At 48.5% G+C, this 26756-nt stretch overlaps 1 protein-coding gene across 8 annotated transcripts in view; it reads right to left on the reverse strand.

Moving 5' to 3' along the window:
- LOC138281254 (autophagy-related protein 13-like) overlaps positions 1–26756 on the reverse strand; it is a 363183-nt gene that overhangs the window by 64277 nt on the left and 272150 nt on the right. For all 8 annotated transcript variants that reach the window (XM_069219574.1, XM_069219575.1, XM_069219579.1 and 5 more), the window contains 2 exons: positions 23171–23310; positions 7971–8088 (listed from right to left, as the gene is read on the reverse strand). In XM_069219574.1, coding sequence (XP_069075675.1) covers positions 7971–8088; positions 23171–23310 — 258 coding nt within the window. The remainder of the gene's footprint in view (positions 1–7970; positions 8089–23170; positions 23311–26756) is intronic.

Genomic DNA, 26756 nt, shown 5'->3' on the forward strand with positions numbered 1-26756 from the left:
CCCTGGGGCATTGTAACACGAAGCTTGAGCCTTTGAAGCTCACTGCTAGGTGTTACAGTTCCTGCAGGGGGAGGTGTGAAGCACCTCCACCCAGAGCAGACTTTGTTTATGGCCTCAGAGAGCACAAAGGCTCTCACCGCATGGGGTCAGAAACTCGTCTCTCAGCAGCAGGCTGGCAGAGACCAGTCAGTCCTGCACTGAACAATTGGGTAAAATACAGGGGGCATCTCTAAGATGCCCTCTGTGTGCATTTTTTAATAAATCCAACACTGGCATCAGTGTGGGTTTATTATTCTGAGAAGTTTGATACTAAACTTCCCAGTATTCAGTGTAGCCATTATGGAGCTGTGGAGTTCGTTTTTGACAGACTCCCAGACCATATACTCTTATGGCTACCCTGCACTTACAATGTCTAAGGTTTTGCTTAGACACTGTAGGGGCATAGTGCTCATGCACATATGCCCTCACCTGTGGTATAGTGCACCCTGCCTTAGGGCTGTAAGGCCTGCTAGAGGGGTGACTTACCTATGCCACAGGCAGTGTGAGGTTGGCATGGCACCCTGAGGGGAGTGCCATGTCGACTTAGTCATTTTCTCCCCACCAGCACACACAAGCTGGCAAGCAGTGTGTCTGTGCTGAGTGAGGGGTCCCTAGGGTGGCATAAGTCATACTGCAGCCCTTAGAGACCTTCCCTGGCATCAGGGCCCTTGGTACCAGGGGTACCGGTTACAAGGGACTTACCTGGGTGCCAGGGTTGTGCCAATTGTGGAGACAATGGTACATTTTAGGTGAAAGAACACTGGTGCTGGGGCCTGGTTAGCAGGGTCCCAGCACACTTCTCAGTCAAGTCAGAATCAGTATCAGGCAAAAAGTGGGGGGGTAACTGCAACAGGGAGCCATTTCTTTACAACACTGATCCACCGGATAGGTCATTCATGGATAGCTGTAAGGGCTGTCAGAATAACCCATTATAACTATCCAACAAGGCTCTGGCACTTGCGGTCTTTATTGTAGAGGCAGAAGTGCCTCACACTTGTTGCATCACAGAACCCAACATGTTTCTTTATCTGGTGGAACAGTTGATGACAGAGCAGTGGAGTGCTACTTCTGAGACGATAATGAAGACACTAGGAGGATCCATGAGGAGGAACAGTGGATACTGGTCCGGGGGCTTGTACTTCTTTCGACATCTTGAAGGAGCTGCTTCAATTGAAGCTGTGCATATTCTTGAGACCAGTTGATGCAGTTTTGAAGATGATTTAAGTAGTTGATGTAGCTGCCGGAAAAGGGAGATTGAGTTTATTCGGCCCTCTGATAAGGACCTGTTGTACATGCAGAGGAAATGTGTCAATGTACAGTACCTCCCAGTCCGCGACGAAGATGAAGAAGGCCAATGAGCGCATGACCTGCATCTGGAACTTTGTCTGCATCTTGAAGAACGCCTTGAGGAGGAATGTCTTGGTCCGAAGCGGCTGAACCAATGGCCGGACTGTGAGCCTGTCCTAACCCTATGGCAAGGTTTGGAATGATGTGATGGTGACTTGGAATACCCTAGAGGCACCACCACAGGAGAAGGTAAGGGCTGCGGTTCCCGAGGAACTATAGGTGGAGCTACGCGAGGACCGCTCAACAGAAATCACTGGTGTTGGTGGAGGCAAAGACAAAAAACAGGAAGAACAGGAGGCGGTGGGAAGCAGGAAGGCGAATGGGGCGGGGATGGTGAGTGTGCAATCACCACTGGGATAGAGTATTCATTGGTGAGTAGGCTCTGGAATATCCAGAGTCTGACTCCGAAGAAAGTCTCTGCACCTTCATTACTGTAAGCCGATCTGCAGTTTTCTTTACAGAAGGAGTATGATCTATGCATTTCAATATCACATGATGTTCTGATGACTAATGTCACCTCAGCTTCAATGATGAGTCGGCTCTAGATGGTGAACATGTAGGAGCAATAGCTCTTCTCGATGTCAACCTGGAAAAGTGCCACCTCTCCCTTTTACGTATCCTCTTGGATCTCCTTCTGCTGGAGCCCTCAGAGACAGGATGAAGAATAGTTGTAAAGGGAACACACGCTCCTTGCTCCAGAGTTGTCCCATCACTGCCAGAGAGGGATCCTCGATGTCTTTGCCTCTTGTCCTGTCCATGAAAAGGAATCTTCTCACGTTCATCTGGAGAAGATCTTGCAATGCTTGGGTCTGTCTGAGATGTGAGAATTTGGAAGACAGAGAATATAGAAGCCATACAGACCTGCCTTAGCCATCTTTCTGTTATAAACAGAACAGCTCGCAAAAGTAGATGACATTTTCTGACAAAAGTAGACTATTTCCTGCCATGAAACACCAGAAAAATACCCTAAGCTCTAAAAGACAGTTGATTCAGTTTAAATGTCAGGAAGGTTTTCCAAGAGAACAAAAGGCTGAAAAGCCAGAGCTTAGTGCTCTAGAAACCTGTCACTAGGGCCTGGAAAAACACAACTGAAGCAGTTGCAGGCAATAATGAGCAACTGGCGGGCTTGCAGCCCGTAGAAGTGCATTGTAGCTTTTCAGCTTAACAATAGCCTCTTCAGCCACATTCCCCTTACTGTTTTCCCTACATTTACTTTAAAAAAAAAAAAAAAAAAGGATTTGCACAAGAGGTTTTTTAAATGTCATCTACTGTTGTAGAGACATTTCTGTTTTAAATGATGCATTTTTAAAGCAAATTAATGGAACTGAAAAATACGGTGTAGGAAAGTACCCTCTTTCTTGGCATGGTTACCCCCATTTCTGCCTGTTGTCAGTGTATTTGACGGTGTTCACTGGGATCCTGCTAACCAGGACCCCAGTGTCTGTGCTCTCTCCCTTCTAACTTGGTAACTGTACCTTTTGCTTCCCACAATTAGCAAACTGGTCCCTCAATGTAAGTCCCTAGTATATGGTACCTAGGTACCCAGGCCATTTGGGTACCAGGGGATCCCTATGGGCTGCAGCAGTTATTCTGCCACCCATGGGGAGCCCATGCAAAGGGTTCTGCAGGCCTGCCATTGCAGTCTGCGTGAACCGGGTGCACGCAAGCGCTTTCACTACAGGTCACTACACCAGGTCACTGCAAGTCACCTCTATGCTAGGCCCTCTCAGCCCAGAGGGCAGGGTGCAGGTACCTGTGTGTGAGGGCACCCCGGCACAAGCAGTGGTGCCCCCACAAGCTCCAGATCCATTTTCCTGGACTTTGTGAGTGCGGGGAAGTCATTTTACACGTGTACTGGACATTGATCACTACCTATGTTCAGCTACATAATGGTAACTCCGAACTTGGGCAAGTTTGGTATCAAACATGTTGGAATCATACCCCAATACTGTTGCAAGTATTGTAAGTATGATTCCATGCACTCGGGGGGGCTCCTTAGAGGACCCCCAGCATTACTACCACCAGTCTTACAAGGTTTTCCAGGCAGCCCAAGCCGCTGCCATCCCTATTTCCTTTGGGAGAGGGAGGTATCCCCCTCTCCCTTTGGAAATAGGTGTGACTGGCTTGGGAGGGGTAGCCTCCCCAAGCACCTGGTATGCTCTGAAGGGCACATTTGGTGCCCCCCATGCATAAACCAGTCCACATCGGTTCAGGAAACCCCAGTCCCTGCTCTGGCGCAAAACTGGACGATGGAAAGGGGAGTGACCACTCCCCTGTCCATCACTACCCCAGGGATGAGCTCAGAGCTCCTCCAGGTGTCCCTGGGGTTCTGCCATCTTGTTTACAAGGTTGGCAGGGACCTCTGGGAGCATCTGAGTGGACAGGCCAGGCAGGTGACGTCAGAGCCCCCTCCTGATAGGTGCTTACCTGGCTAGGTGACCAATCCCCCTTTAATGGCTATTTAGGGTCTCTCTCTTGGGTGGGTCCTCAGATTCGGCTTGCAAGATTCCAGCAGGAGTCCTCTGCAACCTCCACTTTGACTTCTGGCCCCTGGAACTGCAAATGGAACCCCCAAGACCCGACAAGCTGCCTCCAAGAAGAAGAACTCTTCTGCAACATTGTTCCTCCTGCCAGCAATTGCAATATTTCCACCGGCTGTGCATCCACTGACGGTGGCGTGTCTTCAGTCTGCACTAGAAGAAAGATGGAATCTCCCTTGGAGTGAAGGAGTCACTCCCCGGCGTCCGCAGGCATTTGCTGCAACGACGACCAGCAGCGTTGATCTCCTATCATTCTGAGATGAGTGGATCCTGCATCATGGGTGGTTGTCCGGAGTAGTCCTTTTGGTCCTCTCTGCCAGCTGTCCAACTTTGGTGAAGGGAAGCCCTTGCTTTCCCAAGCAGAACAGTATCCCTGTGCACCGCGTTTCTTGCAGCTGCCAATGCTTGCTTGCATCTCCTCCAAGAGATCTTCAAGTGACGTGTACCTCCAGTCCCCAGCACTCCTTCCTGCTATGCACAGCCCTCTGCGTGGTTCTCCCGCATGGTGGGATCCCTTCCTGCAGGGTGGGATCCCTTCCTGCAGTGCTGCGTGGGATCCTTCTGCAACTTCTGTGTCCCCGTCCTGTGGGACTCCTGTGGGTCTTCTGTGTCGCTGAGGATCCCCTGTGACCACCCCTCCTGGGTTGAGTCTTCCTGGGCCTTGCTAGTCCCTGGCAGCACCACTTTTCCCTAAACGCGAGTTTGCCTTTGCCAAGGCTTGCTTGTGGAATTCTTGCGCCAACACCCGTCTGCAATCTCCACTCCAGCGTGTCATCTTCTGCATCTATCAGGAACTCTTCTCCTGCTCCAGGGCTGCACTGCTGACCTGTTGTTCTTCACAGTAGACCAACTCCTGCATCCACAGCTGGGTGGGTAGCAGCTCCTACTCCTCCTGGACTCCACTGTGACTTTTGGACTTGGTCCCCTCTCCCCACAGGTCTTCTTTCTTCAGGAATCCACCACTGGTTTTCTTGCAGTCTTGACGGGTGTCGTCTTTTCTTCTCTTCCTTCCTTTTGGGTGGTTTGGGGAAATTCCAGTGATTTAATCCTGCTTTTATGGTCCCTTTGGGGGAGGGGAGGAAGGTACTGTGGTTCTTACCTCTGTGGTTTTCTAGTACTCCCAGCTCCCCTCTACCTATTCCACTTACCTATGTGGGAGTCCTGTGTTCGCATTCCATTGTTTTAGTATATGGTTTGTGCTCCCCCATGGTCACTATTGCTTATGGCTATTTGTACTGTTTTCTAACCTTTTCTATGACTATTTCTGACTACCAGTGTATATATTTAGTGTGTTTACTTTAGTAATTTTGGTATTGTGTCACTAAAATAAAGTACCTTTATTTTTGTACAACTGAGTGTTTTCTTTCATGTGTGTAAGTGCTGTGTGACTACAGTGGTATTGCATGAGCTTTGCATGTCTCCTAGATAAGCCTTGGCTGCTCATCCTCAGCTACCCCTAGAGAGCCTGGCTTCTAGGCACTGCCTACACTTCACTAATGGGGGATACCTGGACCTGGTATAAGGTGTAAGTACCTTAGGTACCCACCACACACCATGCCAGCTTCCTACATACAGCCTACACTATAGACTGCTACATTTCTTTTTCTGCCACATAAAAATATGTGGCCTTTATGCGGTCAGGCGAATATGTAACACAAGAATGTATACTTCGGAAGAAGTGTTCTAAAATCCCACACAAGCAGAACTTTTCAGAGCATATGATTAACAACAGAGACGCCCTGAAGGAAAACAAGCTTCTTATGTAGGAAATACTCTTTCTGGTGGATGCTCTATCTAATTGTAGATTCCTCACCTTAGAATAATCTCTGACACAAGGCTGAATTAGAGTTCATTAAAGCAATCGCTCACACTTGCGGAAAGAAGGGGAGCTGCATAGAGGCACTACGCCGGGCGTGCTGACTTCAGTTTCTATTGTGATCTCTTCTGCACAATCACACACGGATCAGTCATGACAAATTGAAGGCAAAAGTGGGTAAAAAACTAACCTGTGACCTTTTTAAGATATGCAGATGTAAGCTACACAGAGCTGCAGTTAGAGTATACACCACAAAGAAAGTTACTGGACCTAAGTAACTTGCCCTTCTGAAGGATACTTCTAATCACAGATTACTTACTTTTAGAATAGGTATCCCAGCAGTACCTCTAAAAAAAACGGTAGAGGGCCTAAGGAATGCTCTCAAATCAAAAGGTACTGCAAAACTGAATTGGCAAAATAGCCCGGACTGGACTGTGAAGGCAGGAGTTCGCAGTGAATGTGTGCACATACAATTATGTACCAATTCTTTGCAACTGATTGAACCTTCTCGACACCAACCTCCCACAATCCATTTACTTTTTCGAACATTTCTAACGGGAGCATTTTTGTTTTATGTGCATGGACTATCATGGCCCCAGGAGCTGTAGTGGATCAGTGGGTCAGAAAGACGCTCAGTTGGGTCGGTTGGCACCAAGGAGCAGCCTGCTGGCTGAAGTGCGACTGGCGAGCCCCACAGCTCCTTGGGGCCTGCAGGCACTCCAGAGGAAGCTGGCATCATCTTGAACATTTGCAGCAGGGCCTCTTTAAAGGTCTCAATTCGCTGTGGGGTAGATGACTGCCTGGAAGCTTGGGCGCACCAGGACTAGCCTCATGTGGGCTTGGAAGCTTGAAGAAGCCAGTGGGGTAGGACCTTTGCATAACTGATCACACACTTTCTCACTTGGTTGTGTGGAGAGAGTGGGAAGAATTCTGTTCCTCTGGTGCTTGTGGGACACTTTAGACTTTGACTTACCTGAGGACTTCAACCAGAAACATGATCTGACAGAGGAAGGGCCTCTAATTTGTAGCTGAATCTGGACTAGTGCTGCAAGTGTGACCTTCTCTTGAGCTTGGTGACAGTATTTTGCTTCCCACTTCCTGCATCAGTGCACTATTGACACATGATTTCAAGTTGTGACCAGAACCGAAACACCAGGGACGTATGTCTCGTGGATCCGTGACTGACGTTGGTTCCTGCAGTCACAGTACATCATAAAAACCTGCTATCGCTGTGGAGTGTTTTTCCAGGCACACTGTCTTTTCTTGGACTGTGTAAATAGAACCAACACAGTCTGGAGAGAAATTTTACATTCAAGTTGAAGGTTGCAAAAAAACAAAACCCTGACACCAGCACCCAGGGGTGTCATCCATATGCAGGTTTGCTTCAACGCTACACATGGAGTGCGAGGTAGTCAAGGAATCAGACGCCACCATCTGCTGGAGCAACTGCTGAAAGAAATCTAGATCCAGCCTGGCACCTTGGATTATTCTAAAGGTGAGGAATCTGTCAGAATCCATTAGAACTGAGGTTAGAGGTCAGCATTGATTCCCTCTCTAGTACAGGATCCCAAATGATTGTGTCAAGCCTTAAAGAAAACAGCAAATCCAAGTTTATCACCCGAAATGAGCGCAGACATCCTACAGCGTACAGAAACAATGGACAGTAATAGAATAAATCACACCAATGAGATGAATTACACGTATGAGACTGGCTCCAGAGCATGTGGCCAAGCGTCTCTGTCCAGACTGTACACGGACGTAAGTGCCTCACAAACGTGAGGACTGGCCTGCTAGTAGCTGCTTGGCAGCCCCAATGAGAGAAGGGCTGTAGGAAACAGCAGATTGTGTGGACTCCAGTAAAGTGGTAAAGTTGACTCAGGCTAGAACAAAAGCAGCAGCAAGCGAAAAAACTAAATGGGGGGGGGGGGGAGGGGAGGTTCACATCTCACACTAAGGTAGGTTCAGATTACCTTTATCGCCTGGTATCATCACACATTTATGGAAGTCAAATTGTTAATTTAGAAAGACCCTCTTGAAAACAGAAATAAGTGAACAAAAATCGAACTGGGGTGTTCTCCAGAGCACTTTTATAATTAAACACAGCTGTGCCCCTTAAAGTACTTGTTCAACAAAACAATTATCAGAATAAAGTGAAAAGCGTTCTTCAAGGAGCATGTCTATTTTCTCAGGTTTAGACAGGTGGACATTGAACCATGTTTTTCCTTTACCTGAGGTGAAGGTTTGTCGACGAAGGCCCCCACTTTCCTGACAAAAAGGACATCTGTAGGCTTGCTGGGAGAAGAACTTTGCCCTTCGCTGCAGTTGGAGTTTGTTTCTGCATCTTCACTGGGAAAGAGGAAAAGAAATGCAAAAAGGTGTGAATAGTTTAAGAAAAGCTGATTCTGTAAGAATTACACCCTAATGAGTGCTGATAGGCATACTCGGAAACGGAGAGTGCACTCTTGGCTGAAACTAGGAATTCAACGTAGAACGAGTGGGTTACTGACTACTAATGATCTACGGTAGATCAGAATCTACGCACAACCGGGGGGAAAGCCTGCAGCTATTTACTTTAAGAGATTATCCTGTGGATACTTGATGGCTCATGAGAGTTATGCTACGAGTGGGAGTTGCTGGACTCCTAGTAGGCAATTCAAGTTATCTCTAATTGTTTTAATCAGGATAACAGAGGCTTTCGTTAATTCTAAAAACATGGGACCTAGGGAAGAGAGGATTAGGTTATGTTAGGCTGGGAGAAGAGCATCTGCATAGCACATTTCAACCATCTGTACGATCTCGTAGCACTTTTGGGAGTTTGGCCACAGATGATGTTTGTTAGATTTCTGATGACAGATCTTTGGTTGAGTGACTACATAACTGAACACAGCCCAAAATGACAAGTGAACCAACGTACGGGGGAGGCGAGAGGGGGACAAAGATTCAAAGATGCTCAGTCTGCTGGGCAGGTGATTACTGATGGGTGGAGGGCGTTCCAATGTCTGAGTCTGGAATCTGCAAAGCATCATCTGCCCTTTACACTACACCCTGCTCTGGAGATGTGGTGAAGATACTGGACTGAGAAATCCTGGGAACAGGAGCATGTTTGGAAGATGACCTTTTCCAGGGAATAACCTTATGTCCCCAGAAAGAGCTGGGGATAGATCAGGACAATCAGAAATGTGTCCAGTGTCAACCTAACACAGCGTCCGAGAACATCCACCATTTGACATCAAATAATGTATAGTAAAAGGGTATAGGAGCCAGATAATAATTTTTGATGTTTCCCTCTTATTGTATACATTTTATTTTAGTTTTAGGTAAATGTTCATCTTGCTAACAGAAAAGGGGAGTATGTTTGCATCTATATGCTATTCTATTGCACCAACAGAGCCACAGGGCAGCGGAGCGCTGAACATGGTCTACGACAATTAATGTCAATGTGTAAGAGGAGATGAAGGTGGCTTGAGAACGGTTAATCTATTGTGAACGCATATAAAGAGGGGAGATTTCAACTCTCTCCTAAATTGAGCAGCTTTGGGGCATTGTGATAGATACAGGGATGCTGTTCCAGATCCTGGTGGCACGGATGGAAAAATCCTGCTGTCTTGTTTTTCCCCTTCTAACACGTCTTAGTCTGCAGACTGATGGTGTCCTGCCGCAGGTGTATTAAGAACCACCAGAGATGATGAGCTTCTCTGCAAGATGAGCGTGGGAGCGGTTTGTGTTGGCCTTGTAAATGATGCAGCTTGTTTTGAAGATGGTACAAGCTGGCCAGGGGAGTCAACAGGGCCCCATCAGGATAGGGGCAATGTGATCATATTTCTTCAATACCTGAATGAGAATGCTGCAGTGTGTGGGATGCCCCTAAAAGGTGCCAGTGTGGAGCCTGGGAGCCATGAAGCAGGGCTTTACCACCATCTAGATGTGCAAGCATGAGGGCTCGAACAGCAGTTCTGAAGTCCCTTTCTGGAAGAAATGGTTTGAGTTTTTCTACCTGAGTAGGAAAAGTGTATAGCTTGAGGTGTGTGAAACATCCATAAGTGTTTCATAATGAAGCTAGAAACAAATGCATGAAAACAAGAACATCAACAGTGTTTTTTCAGCGATTACAATCACTGTCAAGTCACAGTTCACGAACAGATGTTTTGAAGGGCATCTGCCGTTTTACACTGGTAAGCATCTAGCAAACACACACATTCGGACGGTGGCAATCGCCAAAGTTGAGAGTTCTGTTAACTCATATGAGACCAGGATTATCACTGGTGTTTCCTTTCATCAATTAGAGGGTATTATGTGAGCTGAATAGAAAATGTTGCAAGCATAGACATTTATATTTCAAGCTTGTTATCGAGTATCGAGTTATCGAGTGATCACAAAGACCTGCTAACTCACCTTCCTAGAGCTGGACTCTTAGATATCACTCTGTACATAAGGCGGTCCCTGAGCTGAAGGTCAGCCACCTGGAACATTTTAAATCTTTTTTCTTGTGTAAGACCGTAATAACCAAAGAAGGAAGTGTGAATATTTGTTATTTTGTAGCTGAGGTATCTGGGAGAATTTGTGGCTGGAGCAGAGGTTCCTGAAAATCAGGACTGCTGCAGTCATCCCTTTGGCTAGGCACATGGCTCGATCAGCCATATGTGACATCTTTGTAGGCATAAGGAGAAGACACCTGCATGCACTACCGTAGACGTAACTTTCAGAGAAACTAGTGTGATGAGGCATCAGGGAAGATGAAACACTAATCAATCTTTGGTAGGGGTTAGACTGTGTTTCAGGTGGAGACGAGGAGCTGTTGTGTGTCACAGCAACTGAGTTTGAGGAAACTGGTAGCTATTGATACTGCAAAACAGAGGAGGCAAGCTCCAAGGGTTGCACTGGTCATGCGAGCTGGGAACAAAGGTGTGTAGTTGTACAGGTACACCTAGTCGCATTTAAAATTAAGGGCATCTCATTCATAGATATTTAAGAGTAATTATGTACCAGAAGGGCTATACCACTTTGACTGCAAGAGGTCAGATGCTAAGGTCAGTCAGGGAGGAGGAATACCACCACTAAGAAGAGATTGAGACTCCAACTTGCAATCAGCTGAGATACAGTAGGATGCTTCGAGCTATTTGATATGGATATCAGTGGGTCTGTAGTTGAAGGTAATCGAAAATTACATGGAATATTGTCGAAGTCCTCTACATGTAACATTCGTCTCAACAGATTTCTCAAGGTTATTTAAACCTATGGCAGTACCTCTGCAAATGTAAGAAGCCAGACAATGGTAAAGTGAAGCTGGGCGCAGATAGCCATGTTGTCCCTGCATTGTTCCTCTTGAAAAATATCACAGGGGTCTGCCCCTAACCACGCAATGATGGCATCAATAGGAAACCCAGGACCCTTTAAGTTTCAAAGCCTCTTCAAAGTATTTGCAAGCAAGTAATTCATTTCCATTTACCCGTTTTCGTCTTATGAGGAAGCTGAACATTTATGCTGGTTAATTGAATACAGTGCTGCACTGTCTCGAAGGTTACCAGTCACTGCACCTTCCAGAGACATCCGCATTATTGTCTCAGACCTCGTTTACTCTAAGAGCCTTGAAAAAGTCACCTGTTGTGATGAAACACATGTTGGCCGTGATTGTGGAACAATGCTCATCCTATGGGTATGATATCCATGTCTACTAATAAAAGGAACCCACTACAAATAACTTATCTGGAGGACGTGTTAATTACAAGCATTTTCTTGAGTGCTGCGGTATCTGTGTAAAAGTGCTGGGAAAGGTTGGAAACGTGCAGAGCCCGAAGCTCAAAAATCCTGTTCAATGGAGAAACATTCAGTGATCTTCACCTGCTGCAGGCGAGGATTATAGTAAAGCAGCGGTGCTGCCGCCCTCTTCAAGCAGCAGTGTTCCTTCTCTATTCAAGGCCACTGCCTCTTTCACGCCACCTGTAAAGAAATGGCTCCCTGTTGCAGTTACCCCCCACTTTTTGCCTGATACTGATGCTGACTTGACTGAGAAGTGTGCTGGGACCCTGCTAACCAGGCCCCAGCACCAGTGTTCTTTCACCTAAAATGTACTTTTGATTCCACAATTGGCACACCCTGGCATCCAGGTAAGTCCCTTGTAACTGGAACCCCTGGTACCAAGGGCCCTGATGCCAGGGAAGGTCTCTAAGGGCTGCAGCATATCTTATGCCACCCTGGGGACCCCTCACTCAGTACAGACACACTGCTTGCCAGCTTGTGTGTGCTGATGAGAACAAAACGAGTAAGTCGACATGGCACTCCCCTCAGGGTGCCATGCCAACCTCACACTGCCTATGCAGTATAGATAAGTCACCCCTCTAGCAGGCCTTACAGCCCTAAGGCAGGGTGCACTATACCACAGGTGAGGGCACCAGTGCATGAGCACTGTGCCCCTACAGTGTCTAAGCCAAACCTTAGACATTGTAAGTGCAGGGTAGCCATAAGAGTATATGGTCTGGGAGTCTGTCAAAAACGAACTCCACAGCTCCATAATGGCTAAACTGAATACTGGGAAGTTTAGTATCAAACTTCTCAGAATAATAAACCCACACTGATGCCAGTGTTGGATTTATTAAAAAATGCACACAGAGGGCATCTTAGAGATACCCCCTGTATTTTACCCAATTGTTCAGTGCAGGACTGACTGGTCTCTGCCAGCCTGCTGCTGAGAGACGAGTTTCTGACCTCATGCGGTGAGAGCCTTTGTGCCCTCTGAGGACAGAAACAAAGCCTGCTCTGGGTGGAGGTGCTTCACACCTCCCCCCTGCAGGAACTGTAACACCTAGCAGTGAGCTTCAAAGGCTCAAGCTTCGTGTTACAATGCCCCAGGGCACTCCAGCTAGTGGAGATGCCCACCCCCTGGACCCAGCCCCCACTTTTGGCGGCAAGTCCAGGAGAGATAATGAGAAAAACAAGGAGGAGTCACTGGCCAGTCAGGACAGCCCCTAAGGTGACTCTGACTTTTAGAAATCCTCCATCTTGTAGAAGGAGGATTCCCCCAATAGGGATAGGAATGTGACCCCCTCCCCTTGGGAGGAGGCACAAAGAGGGTGTACCCACCCTCAGGGCTAGTACCCATTGGCTACTAACCCCCCAGACCTAAACACGCCCTTAAATTTAGTATTTAAGGGCTTCCCTGAACCTAAGAATTTAGATTCCCGAAACTACAAGAAGAAGAAGACTGCTGAGCTGAAAAACCCCTGCAGAGGAAGAACAGAAGACACCAACTGCTTTGGCCCCAGTCCTACCGGCCTTCCAAAGAACCCTGCTCCAGCAACGCTTTCCAAGGGACCAGCGACCTCTGAATCCTCTGAGGACTGCCCTGCTTCAAGAAAGACAAGAAACTCCCGAGGACAGCGGCACTGCTCCAAAAGAACTGCAACTTTGTTTCAAGGAGCAGATTTAAAGACCCCTGCAACTCCCCGCAAGAAGCGTGAGACTTGCAACACTGCACCCGGCGACCCCGACTCGACTGGTGGAGAACCAACACCTCAGGGAGGACCCTCTGGCGACTCCGAGACCGTGAGTAACCAAAGTTGTCCCCCCTGACCCCCCCACAGCGACGCCTGCAGAGGGAATCCCGAGGCTCCCCCTGACCGCGACTGCCTGAACCTAAAGTCCCGACGGCTGGAAAAGACCCTGCACCCGCAGCCCCCAGCACCTGAAGGAACGGAACTTCTGTGCAGGAGTGACCCCCAGGAGGCCCTCTCCCTTGCCCAGGTGGTGGCTACCCTGAGGAGCCCCCCCCTTGCCTGCCTGCACCGCTGAAGAGATCCCTTGATCTCTCATTGAAATCTACAGAGAACCCGACGCGTGTTTGCACACTGCACCCGGCCGCCCCTGCGCTGCTGAGGGTGTACTTTTTGTGCTGACTTGTGTCCCCCCCGGTGCCCTACAAAACCCCACTGGTCTGCCCTCCGAAGACGCGGGGTACTTACCTGCTGGCAGACTGGAACCGGGGCACCCCCTTCTCTCCATTGAAGCCTATGTGTTTTGGGCACCTCTTTGACCTCTGCACCTGACCGGCCCTGAGCTGCTGGTGTGGTGACTCTGGGGTTGCTCTGAACCCCCAACGGTGGGCTACCTTGGTCAAAAACTGAAACCTGTAAGTGACTTACTTACCTGTGAAACCTAACAATACTTTACCTCCCCCAGGAACTGTGAAAATTGCACTAAGTGTCCACTTTTAAAACAGCTTATTGTGTTTTATGTAAAAAGTATACATGCTAATGTAATGATTCCAAGTTCCTAAAGTACTTACCTGCAATACCTTTCAAATGAGATATTACATGTAGAATTGGAACCTGTGGTTCTTAAAATAAACTAAGAAAATATATTTTTTTATAACAAAACCTATTGGCTGGATTTGTCTCTGAGTGTGTGGTCCTCATTTATTGCCTGTGTGTATGTACAACAAATGCTTAACACTACTCCTTTGATAAGCCTACTGCTCGACCACACTACCACAAAATAGAGCATTAGTATTATCTCTTTTTGCCACTATCTAACCTCTAAGGGGAACCCTTGGACTCTGTGCATACTATTCCTTACTTTGAAATAGTGCATACAGAGCCAACTTCCTACATTGGTGGATCAGCGGTGGGGTACAAGACTTTGCATTTGCTGGACTACTCAGCCAATACCTGATCACACGACAAATTCCAAAAATTGTCATTAGAAATTGATTTTTGCAATTGGAGCTATTTTTCTAAATTCTTAAAAGACCTGCTAGGGCCTTGTGTTAGATCCTGTTTAGCATTTCTTTTAGAGTTTAAAAGTTTGTGAAAGTTTGAATTAGAACCTAGAACTAGTTTTAGATTCTTAAAAAGTATTCCAACTTTTAGAAGCATAATGTCTAGTACAGAGATGAATGTGGTGGAACTCGACACCACCCCTTACCTCCATCTTAAGATGAGGGAGCTAAGGTCACTCTGCAAAATAAAGAAAATCACAATTGGCTTAAGACCCTCCAAACAACAGCTCCAGGAGCTTTCGGCAGAGTTTGAAAAAGCCAACCCCTCTGAGGATGACAACCCAGAGGAGGATGTTAGTGACTTGGAGGAGAATTCCCCCCTTCCAGTCCTAACTAGGGAACCCAGGGACCCTCAATCCCTGATTCCAACTGTGATAGTCAGAGATGCTGTTTCCCTCACAGGAGAGACCAACATCTCTGAAATCACGGAGGATAACTCCAGTGAAGAGGACATCCAGTTAGCCAGGATGGCCAAAAGATTGGCTTTGGAAAGACAGATCCTAGCCATAGAAAGGGAAAGACAAGAGATGGGCCTAGGTCCCATCAATGGTGGCAGCAACATAACTAGGGTCAGAGATTCTCCTGACATGTTGAAAATCCCTAAAGGGATTGTAACTAAATATGAAGATGGTGATGACATCACCAAATGGTTGACAGCTTTTGAGAGGGCTTGTGTAACCAGAAAAGTAAACAGATCTCACTGGGGTGCTCTCCTTTGGGAAATGTTCACTGGAAAGTGTAGGGATAGACTCCTCAGACTCTCTGGAAAAGATGCAGAATCTTATGACCTCATGAAGGGAACCCTGATTGAGGGCTTTGGATTCTCCACTGAGGAGTATAGAATTAGATTCAGGGGGGCTCAAAAATCCTCGAGCCAGACCTGGGTTGATTTTGTAGACTACTCAGTGAAAACACTGGATGGTTGGGTCCCTGGAAATGAAGTGCATGACTATGTTGGGCTTTATAATTTGTTTATGAAAGACCACATTTTAAGTAACTGCTTCTATGAAAAGTTGCATCAGTATCTGGTAGACCTAGGTCCAATTTCTCCCCAAGAATTGGGAAAGAAGGCAGACCACTGGGTCAAGACTAGGGTAACCAAAACTTCCACTGGGGGTGACCAAAAGAAAGGGGTTACAAAACCTCCTCAGGAGAAAGTGGGTGACACTAGAAACAAAGAAAAAGAGTCCTCTGTAGGCCCCCAAAAACCAGACCAAGTGGGTGGGCCCCGAGACACAACCCAAAACAAAAGTGGGTACCAGGGTAAGAACTGGGATGCCACTAAGGCATGGTGCCATAACTGTAGACAGACAGGGCACCACACCAAGGACACTTCTTGTCCCAAAAACAAACCCCCTAGCAAAATCCCAGGGGTGACCAGTGTAGCCATTGGGGATGACTCCTCAGATGAGGAGGTCTTCATAGCCTTCAACTGGAAAAAGGGCCCAACAGGTGAGTTGGAGATTCCAGAGGGAAGTAGACACTTCCACCACCTACTGGTGAATGGAATCCCAGTGTAGGAAGTTGGCTCTGTATGCACTATTTCAAAGTAAGGAATAGTATGCACAGAGTCCAAGGGTTCCCCTTAGAGGTAAGATAGTGGCAAAAAGAGATAATACTAATGCTCTATTTTGTGGTAGTGTGGTCGAGCAGTAGGCTTATCCAAGGAGTAGTGTTAAGCATTTGTTGTACATACACACAGGCAATAAATGAGGAACACACACTCAGAGACATATCCAGCCAATAGGTTTTGTTATAGAAAAATATCTTTTCTTAGTTTATTTTAAGAACCACAGGTTCAAATTTTACATGTAATATCTCATTTGAAAGGTATTGCAGGTAAGTACTTTAGGAACTTTGAATCATTTCATTAGCATGTATACGTTTCATATAAAACACAATAAGCTGTTTTAAAAGTGGACACAGTGCAATTTTCACAGTTCCTGGGGGAGGTAAAGTAATGTTAGTTTTCACAGGTAAGTAAGTCACTTACAGGTTTCAGTTTTTGGTCCAAGGTAGCCCACCGTTGGGGGTTCAGAGCAACCCCAAAGTTACCACACCAGCAGCTCAGGGCCGGTCAGGTGCAGAGGTCAAAGAGGTGCCCAAAACGCATAGGCTTCAATGGAGAGAAGGGGATGCCCCGGTTCCAGTCTGCCAGCAGGTAAGTACCCGCGTCTTCGGAGGGCAGACCAGGGGGGTTTTGTAGGGCACCGGGGGGGGGGGGACACAGGTCAGCACAAAAAGTACATCCTCAGCAGCGCGGGGGCGGCCGGGTGCAGTGTGCAAACACGCGTCAGGTTTGTAATGGTTTTCAATGAGAGATCAAGGGATCTCTTCAGCGTTGCAGGCAGGCAAGGGGGGGGCTCCTCGGGGTAGCCACCACCTAGGTAAGGGAGAGGGCCTCCTGGGGGTCACTCCTGCACAGGAGTTCCGTTCCTTTAGGTGCTGGGGGCTGCGGGTGCAGGGTCTTTTCCAGCCGTCGGGAAATGGAGTTTCAGGCAGTCGCGGTCAGGGGGAGCCTCGGGATTCCCTCTGCAGGCGTCGCTGTGGGGGCTCAGGGGGGACAACTTTGGTTACTCACGGTCTCTGAGTCGCCGGAGGGTCCTCCCTGAGGTGTTGGATCTCCACCAGTCGAGTCGGGGTCGCCGGGTGCAGTGTTGCAAGTCTCACGCTTCTTGCGGGGAGTTGCAGGGGTCTTTAAGTCTGCTCCTTGAAACAAAGTTGCAGTTCTTTTGGAGCAGTGCCGCTGTCCTCGGGAGTTTCTGGTCTTTCTTGAAGCAGGGCAGTCCTCAGAGGATTCAGAGGTCGCTGGTCCCTTGGAAAGCATCGCTGGAGCAGGGTTCTTTGGAAGGCAGGAGACAGGCCGGTAGGACTGGGGCCAAAGCAGTTGGTGTCTTCTGTTCTTCCTCTGCAGGGGTTTTTCAGCTCAGCAGTCTTCTTCTTCTTGTAGTTTCAGGAATCTAAATTCTTAGGTTCAGGGAAGCCCTTAAATACTAAATTTAAGGGCGTGTTTAGGTCTGAAGGGTTAGTAGCCAATGGCTACTAGCCCTGAGGGTGGGTACACCCTCTTTGTGCCTCCTCCCAAGGGGAGGGGGTCACATTCCTATCCCTATTGGGGGAATCCTCCTTCTACAAGATGGAGGATTTCTAAAAGTCAGAGTCACCTCAGCTCAGGACACCTTAGGGGCTGTCCTGACTGGCCAGTGACTCCTCCTTGTTTTTCTCATTATCTCTCCTGGACTTGCCGCCAAAAGTGGGGGCTGTGTCCAGGGGGCGGGCATCTCCACTAGCTGGAGTGCCCTGGGGCATTGTAACACGAAGCTTGAGCCTTTGAAGCTCACTGCTAGGTGTTACAGTTCCTGCAGGGGGGAGGTGTGAAGCACCTCCACCCAGAGCAGGCTTTGTTTCTGTCCTCAGAGAGCACAAAGGCTCTCACCGCATGAGGTCAGACACTCGTCTCTCAGCAGCAGGCTGGCACAGACCAGTCAGTCCTGCACTGAACAATTGGGTAAAATACAGGGGGTATCTCTAAGATGCTCTCTGTGTGCATTTTTTAATAAATCCAACACTGGCATCAGTGTGGGTTTATTATTCTGAGAAGTTTGATACTAAACTTCCCAGTATTCAGTGTAGCCATTATGGAGCTGTGGAGTTCGTTTTTGACAGACTCCCAGACCATATACTCTTATGGCTATCCTGCACTTACAATGTCTAAGGTTTTGCTTAGACACTGTAGGGGCATAGTGATCATGCACTGGTGCCCTCACCTATGGTATAGTGCACCCTGCCTTAGGGCTGTAAGGCCTACTAGAGGGGTGACTTATCTATACTGCATAGGCAGTGTGAGGTTGGCATGGCACCCTGAGGGTAGTGCCATGTCGACTTACTCGTTTTGTTCTCATCGGCACACACAAGCTGGCAAGCAGTGTGTCTGTGCTGAGTGAGGGGTCCCCAGGGTGGCATAAGATATGCTGCAGCCCTTAGAGACCTTCCCTGGCATCAGGGCCCTTGGTACCAGGGGTACCAGTTACAAGGGACTTACCTGGATGCCAGGGTGTGCCAATTGTGGAATCAAAAGTACATTTTAGGTGAAAGAACACTGGTGCTGGGGCCTGGTTAGCAGGGTCCCAGCACACTTCTCAGTCAAGTCAGCATCAGTATCAGGCAAAAAGTGGGGGGTAACTGCAACAGGAAGCCATTTCTTTACACCCAGCCACTGCCCTGAGAGACACTTGTGCCAGTCACACTATTGTGCATGACAGGCTGGTGTTCTCAAACCAGTACATCCCAGGTGAGATGGCCAGAGTAAGAGTTAGCCCAGACAGGGTCACTGATAGGCCTGTGGCTTTTGTGCCCATAGAAGTGGGTGGGACTTTTAGCTGGAGAAGGGTGGTAGTCAGTACAGACCTCCCCCTTGATTGTCTCCTTGGAAATGACTACCCAGAGGTTAGTCAGAGCCCAAGAGAGGAACTGGTCCAGTGCCAGTCCTCTCCCAAGGATTCTGGAGGTCCTGCCCCTGCAGTAACTGCAAGCAGGCCCCAGAAGAAAAAGAAAAGAAAACAGTGTAGGAAGGGTGGACAACCTTTAGCCAAGGTTCCAGCAAGCCAAGGAGATTCTGCTCCAGTAGGGGAGAACTCCAAAAGTGGCTCTGATAAAGTCCAACCTGACCCACAAGAAGTCCTGGCTAGTCAGGCAACTGTTAAGCCTGAGTGGGTGGCTCCTCAGCTAACAGAAGAAAGAGTGGAAGAAGGGTGTTTACTACAAGATGTGTAACCCCCCACTCTAATCCAGCGGACAGGCACCCTGAACCCAAAGAAGCCTGTAACTTAGCCCCTTCCCTTGTAGGTGAAGAGCTAAAGGTGTGGTTCTGGGCACTGACAGCTGTCAGTGGCCTCTGCTGGGTGTTAGCCTTTATGGCTGCACTATCCTTGGCATGGTGGTCAGACCCCATGCCAAATAGCAAGTTAGGCCCCCTGACCCTGTTGGTCATGGTGGGGTTACTCCAGCTCTGGGTAACCTCTTTGGGTAAGCTAGGGGTGACCCTGGCTAAAATAAGATTAGCAGAGGTGGATACCTCTAACCCCAAAATAGAGAGAATGGGTAAAGACATTAAAAGCACAGACAAGAGGCAGTTCAGATTAGGTCCTATCACTGTGGAAGTGAGTCAGTTCCCCAGAGGGAATGACCTGGACAGGAGGATGTAAGGCAGAGTAGGCCCTGCAACAAACCAGCCTATTTCCTCTACTCTTCCTCGCCTGACAGACTAGGAAGACTCTCCCAGCTTTGGCTGAGTCTCCTGGCCTGTGGGCTGGGGGGGGGCTTGTGTAAAGAAATGGCTCCCTGTTGCAGTTACCCCCCACTTTTTGCCTGATACTGATGCTGACTTGACTGAGAAGTGTGCTGGGACCCTGCTAACCAGGCCCCAGCACCAGTGTTCTTTCACCTAAAATGTACTTTTGATTCCACAATTGGCACACCCTGGCATCCAGGTAAGTCCCTTGTAACTGGAACCCCTGGTACCAAGGGCCCTGATGCCAGGGAAGGTCTCTAAGGGCTGCAGCATATCTTATGCCACCCTGGGGACCCCTCACTCAGCACAGACACACTGCTTGCCAGCTTGTGTGTGCTGATGAGAACAAAACGAGTAAGTCGACATGGCACTCCCCTCAGGGTGCCATGCCAACCTCACACTGCCTATGCAGTATAGATAAGTCACTCCTCTAGTAGGCCTTACAGCCCTAAGGCAGGGTGCACTATACCATAGGTGAGGGCACCAGTGCATGAGCACTGTGCCCCTACAATGTCTAAGCCAAACCTTAGACATTGTAAGTGCAGGGTAGCCATAAGAGTATATGGTCTGGGAGTCTGTCAAAAACGAACTCCACAGCTCCATAATGGCTACAATGAATACTGGGAAGTTTAGTATCAAACTTCTCAGAATAATAAACCCACACTGATGCCAGTGTTGGATTTATTAAAAAATGCAAACAGAGGGCATCTTAGAGATACCCCCTGTATTTTACCCAATTGTTCAGTGCAGGACTGACTGGTCTCTGCCAGCCTGCTGCTGAGAGACGAGTTTCTGACCTCATGCGGGGAGAGCCTTTGTGCTCTCTGAGGACAGAAACAAAGCCTGCTCTGGGTGGAGGTGCTTCACACCTCCCCCCTGCAGGAACTGTAACACCTAGCAGTGAGCTTCAAAGGCTCAAGCTTCGTGTTACAATGCCCCAGGGCACTCCAGCTAGTGGAGATGCCCGCCCCTGGACCCAGCCCCCACTTTTGGCGGCAAGTCCAGGAGAGATAATGAGAAAAACAAGGAGGAGTCACTGGCCAGTCAGGACAGCCCCTAAGGTGTCCTGAGCTGAGGTGACTCTGACTTTTAGAAATCCTCCATCTTGTAGAAGGAGGATTCCCCCAATAGGGATAGGAATGTGACCCCCTCCCCTTGGGAGGAGGCACAAAGAGGGTGTACCCACCCTCAGGGCTAGTACCCATTGGCTACTAACCCCCCAGACCTAAACACGCCCTTAAATTTAGTATTTAAGGGCTTCCCTGAACCTAAGAATTTAGATTCCTGAAACTACAAGAAGAAGAAGACTGCTGAGCTGAAAAACCCCTGCAGAGGAAGAACAGAAGACACCAACTGCTTTGGCCCCAGTCCTACCGGCCTGTCTCCTGCCTTTCAAAGAACCCTGCTCCAGCGACGCTTTCCAAGGGACCAGCGACCTCTGAATCCTCTGAGGACTGCCCTGCTTCAAGAAAGACAAGAAAATCCCGAGGACAGCGGCACTGCTCCAAAAGAACTGCAACTTTGTTTCAAGGAGCAGATTTAAAGACCCCTGCAACTCCCCGCAAGAAGCGTGAGACTTGCAACCCTGCACCCGGCGACCCCGACTCGACTGGTGGAGAACCAACACCTCAGGGAGGACCCTCCGGCGACTCCGAGACCGTGAGTAACCAAAGTTGTCCCCCCTGAGCCCCCACAGCGACGCCTGCAGAGGGAATCCCGAGGCTCCCCCTGACCGCGACTGCCTGAACCTAAAGTCCCGACGGCTGGAAAAGACCCTGCACCCGCAGCCCCCAGCACCTGAAGGAACGGAACTTCTGTGCAGGAGTGACCCCCAGGAGGCCCTCTCCCTTGCCCAGGTGGTGGCTACCCCGAGGAGCCCCCCCCCCTTGCCTGCCTGCACCACTGAAGAGATCCCTTGATCTCTCATTGAAATCTACAGAGACCCCGACGCGTGTTTGCACACTGCACCCGGCCGCCCCCGCGCTGCTGAGGGTGTACTTTTTGTGCTGACTTGTGTCCCTCCCAGTGCCCTACAAAACCCCCCTGGTCTGCCCTCCGAAGACGCGGGTACTTACCTGCTGGCAGACTGGAACCGGGGCACCCCCTTCTCTCCATTGAAGCCTATGTGTTTTGGGCACCTCTTTGACCTCTGCACCTGACCGGCCCTGAGCTGCTGGTGTGGGGACTCTGGGGTTGCTCTGAACCCCCAACGGTGGGCTACCTTGGACCAAAAACTGAAACCTGTAAGTGACTTACTTACATGTGAAACCTAACAATACTTTACCTCCCCCAGGAACTGTGAAAATTGCACTAAGTGTCCACTTTTAAAACAGCTTATTGTGTTTTATGTAAAAAGTATACATGCTAATGTAATGATTCCAAGTTCCTAAAGTACTTACCTGCAATACCTTTCAAATGAGATATTACATGTAGAATTGGAACCTGTGGTTCTTAAAATAAACTAAGAAAATATATTTTTCTATAACAAAACCTATTGGCTAGATTTGTCTCTGAGTGTGTGTTCCTCATTTATTGCCTGTGTGTATGTACAACAAATGCTTAACACTACTCCTTTGATAAGCCTACTGCTCGACCACACTACCACAAAATAGAGCATTAGTATTATCTCTTTTTGCCACTATCTTACCTCTAAGGGGAACCCTTGGACTCTGTGCATACTATTCCTTACTTTGAAATAGTGCATACAGAGCCAACTTCCTACACCACCCCTCGCACTTCTCTCCCTCCTTTAAACTGAAGTACACTTTCGAATTCTGGAAGTGTATGAAATATACAATAGAGGAATTCTGCAAACTGCTCTGGGAAGCTGCACACTGGTGGACAGTATTATTGAAGGTCCCACAAAAACGATCAACAATATCTAAACACTCCAATAATAGATCAGGCATTTTTTATTAATATATATTTTCTGGCCGAACTTGACAAATGTCAAAAAAGGACTGTAGTGACTAACAGCACAGGGCATAAACAAACATAAAACATATTGCATCTATTAGCTAAAATATTACAAAGCTGAGGTAAGCAAAACAAATTAATTTAGAAAAACATTTTCTATGAAAACTAGATAAAAGTCAAAGCTCAGTATATGTCGAGAGGCTGAATTCACTACACTGGGGGAGGTTACTGCAATCGGCTGCCCTAAAATAAATGTAAACATTTCTTCTTTGAGTACACTGATCAATGTCAGATTGGAGATTCGGAACTTTGCTACTGAAAAGGGATTTAATTATGTTAATGGTTGACTTTATACAGAATATATGGACTGAGGACACCAGGGCCAATACACCTGCTGGGGCTCAAGTGCTACTGTGCCCCTTTGTTTGAGAGGACATAGATGAACAGTATACCTGCTGGAAGGAGTAACTGCAGAGCAAGCGGCTGTAGATGCAGGAGCCCCGGCACCGTGCCGGTGCTGGTCAGAAAGGGTGCCATGAACTGCTTGTGGAAGAGAAGGGATCATCCCGCTGTCTCTTCTAGGCAGAACCATCTGACAAGAAAAAAAGAAAAGAAGAATGAACTTGTAACTATCGTCAGCAAATCTAAGCTCCACATCAACACAGCAAAACCAGCACCTATTGATAAGAAAACTGAGCATGGACAACACATCAAATTCACTCAGGTCCTAGGGAAAATGGTCGACAGTGCAGGAACTCAAGTGGAAGTTGGTACCACAGAACAAATGCCCAAAGTAAAGGCTCCCCGTCCCATGACCTTGGGATATACAAGGTACACAAAGCAGACCTCAGTTCTAGGGTACGGATTCCATCCCATTAGACCAGGCTGAGTATCATAAAAACATAATACAGATTCCCCTATCCAAGGAAGCAAGGCTCTGGTGGGTGTAGGAAGTTGGCTCTGTATGTGCTATTTCAAAGTAAGGAATAGCATGCACAGAGTCCAAGGGTTCCCCTTAGAGGTAAGATAGTGGCAAAAAGAGATAATACTAATGCTCTATTTTGTGGTAGTGTGGTCGAGCAGTAGGCTTATCCAAGGAGTAGTGTTAAGCATTTGTTGTACATACACATAGACAATAAATGAGGTACACACACTCAGAGACAAATCCAGCCAATAGGTTTTTATATAGAAAAATATCTTTTCTTAGTTTATTTTAAGAACCACAGGTTCAAATTCTACATGTAATATCTCATTCGAAAGGTATTGCAGGTAAGTACTTTAGGAACTTCAAATCATCAAAATTGCATGTATACTTTTCAAGTTATTCACAAATAGCTGTTTTAAAAGTGGACACAGTGCAATTTTCACAGTTCCTAGGGGAGGTAAGTATTTGTTAGGTTAACCAGGTAAGTAAGACACTTACAGGGCTTAGTTCTTGGTCCAAGGTAGCCCACCGTTGGGGGTTCAGAGCGACCCCAAAGTCACCACACCAGCAGCTCAGGGCCGGTCAGGTGCAGAGTTCAAAGTGGTGCCCAAAACACATAGGCTAGAATGGAGAGAAGGGGGTGCCCCGGTTCCGGTCTGCTTGCAGGTAAGTACCCGCGTCTTCGGAGGGCAGACCAGGGGGGTTTTGTAGGGCACCGGGGGGGACACAAGCCCACACAGAAATTTCACCCTCAGCAGCGCGGGGGCGGCCGGGTGCAGTGTAGAACCAAGCGTCGGGTTTGTAATGGAAGTCAATGGGAGATCTAGGGATCTCTTCAGCGCTGCAGGCAGGCAAGGGGGGGGTTCCTCGGGGAAACCTCCACTTGGTCAAGGGAGAGGGACTCCTGGGGGTCACTCCTCCAGTGAAAGTCCGGTCCTTCAGGTCCTGGGGGCTGCGGGTGCAGGGTCTCTCCCAGGCGTCGGGACTTAGGATTCAAAGAGTCGCGGTCAGGGGAAGCCTCGGGATTCCCTCTGCAGGCGGCGCTGTGGGGGCTCAGGGGGGACAGGTTTTTGTACTCACAGTCTTAGAGTAGTCCTGGGGTCCCTCCTGAGGTGTTGGATCTCCACCAGCCGAGTCGGGGTCGCCGGGTGCAGTGTTGCAAGTCTCACGCTTCTTGCGGGGAGCTTGCAGGGTTCTTTAAAGGTGCTGGAAACAAAGTTGCAGCTTTTCTTGGAGCAGGTCCGCTGTCCTCGGGAGTTTCTTGTCTTTTCGAAGCCGGGGCAGTCCTCAGAGGATGTCGAGGTCGCTGGTCCCTTTGGAAGGCGTCGCTGGAGCAGGATCTTTGGAAGGCAGGAGACAGGCCGGTGAGTTTCTGGAGCCAAGGCAGTTGTCGTCTTCTGGTCTTCCTCTGCAGGGGTTTTCAGCTAGGCAGTCCTTCTTCTTGTAGTTGCAGGAATCTAATTTTCTAGGGTTCAGGGTAGCCCTTAAATACTAAATTTAAGGGCGTGTTTAGGTCTGGGGGGTTAGTAGCCAATGGCTACTAGCCCTGAGGGTGGGTACACCCTCTTTGTGCCCCCTCCCAAGGGGAGGGGGTCACAATCCTAACCCTATTGGGGGAATCCTCCATCTGCAAGATGGAGGATTTCTAAAAGTTAGAGTCACTTCAGCTCAGGACACCTTAGGGGCTGTCGTGACTGGCCAGTGACTCCTCCTTGTTGCTTTCTTTGTTCCCTCCAGCCTTGCCGCCAAAAGTGGGGGCCGTGGCCGGAGGGGGCGGGCAACTCCACTAAGCTGGAGTGCCCTGCTGGGCTGTGACAAAGGGGTGAGCCTTTGAGGCTCACCGCCAGGTGTCACAGCTCCTGCCTGGGGGAGGTGTTAGCATCTCCACCCAGTGCAGGCTTTGTTACTGGCCTCAGAGTGACAAAGGCACTCTCCCCATGGGGCCAGCAACATGTCTCTGGTGTGGCAGGCTGCTGGAACTAGTCAGCCTACACAGACAGTCGGTTAAGTTTCAGGGGGCACCTCTAAGGTGCCCTCTGTGGTGTATTTTACAATAAAATGTACACTGGCATCAGTGTGCATTTATTGTGCTGAGAAGTTTGATACCAAACTTCCCAGTTTTCAGTGTAGCCATTATGGTGCTGTGGAGTTCGTGTTTGACAGACTCCCAGACCATATACTCTTATGGCTACCCTGCACTTACAATGTCTAAGGTTTTGTTTAGACACTGTAGGGGTACCATGCTCATGCACTGGTACCCTCACCTATGGTATAGTGCACCCTGCCTTAGGGCTGTAAGGCCTGCTAGAGGGGTGTCTTACCTATACTGCATAGGCAGTGAGAGGCTGGCATGGCACCCTGAGGGGAGTGCCATGTCGACTTACTCGTTTTGTCCTCACTAGCACACACAAGCTGGCAAGCAGTGTGTCTGTGCTGAGTGAGAGGTCTCCAGGGTGGCATAAGACATGCTGCAGCCCTTAGAGACCTTCCTTGGCATCAGGGCCCTTGGTACTAGAAGTACCAGTTACAAGGGACTTATCTGGATGCCAGGGTCTGCCAATTGTGGATACAAAAGTACAGGTTAGGGAAAGAACACTGGTGCTGGGGCCTGGTTAGCAGGCCTCAGCACACTTTCAATTGTAAACATAGCATCAGCAAAGGCAAAAAGTCAGGGGGCAACCATGCCAAGGAGGCATTTCCTTACAGTGGGCAAATATAAACTCCCTGCAATTGGAGATCTGAGGGGTACAGGTATAAGATACAGGTTCCCAACTCCTGAACTGAGGCTCTGAGCGGTACATTCATCTGGTATGAGGTCCCATCCCCTGAAATGGAACTCTGAAAGATGCAGGTATATGATGCAGGCTTCGATCTTCTGATGTTGAAGGATACAGAAATCTGACACCTGTTCTCATCCCTAGAAATGGGGCTCTGACAGGTATAGGCAGATTACACGAGCTCTCACCTCACTAACAGGTGTTTTAAGCTCCAGAGATTATGACAGACTCCCAGTTCATTAATCAAGGCTCTAAATGGTAGATCTATGATTCATGCACTCATCCATTAAGTGAGGCCCTGAAGGCTACAGTCATAAGAGATGGGCATCCATCTGA

Source organism: Pleurodeles waltl, unplaced genomic scaffold (assembly GCF_031143425.1).
Source record: "Pleurodeles waltl isolate 20211129_DDA unplaced genomic scaffold, aPleWal1.hap1.20221129 scaffold_84, whole genome shotgun sequence".
Taxonomy (NCBI): Eukaryota; Metazoa; Chordata; class Amphibia; order Caudata; family Salamandridae; genus Pleurodeles; species Pleurodeles waltl.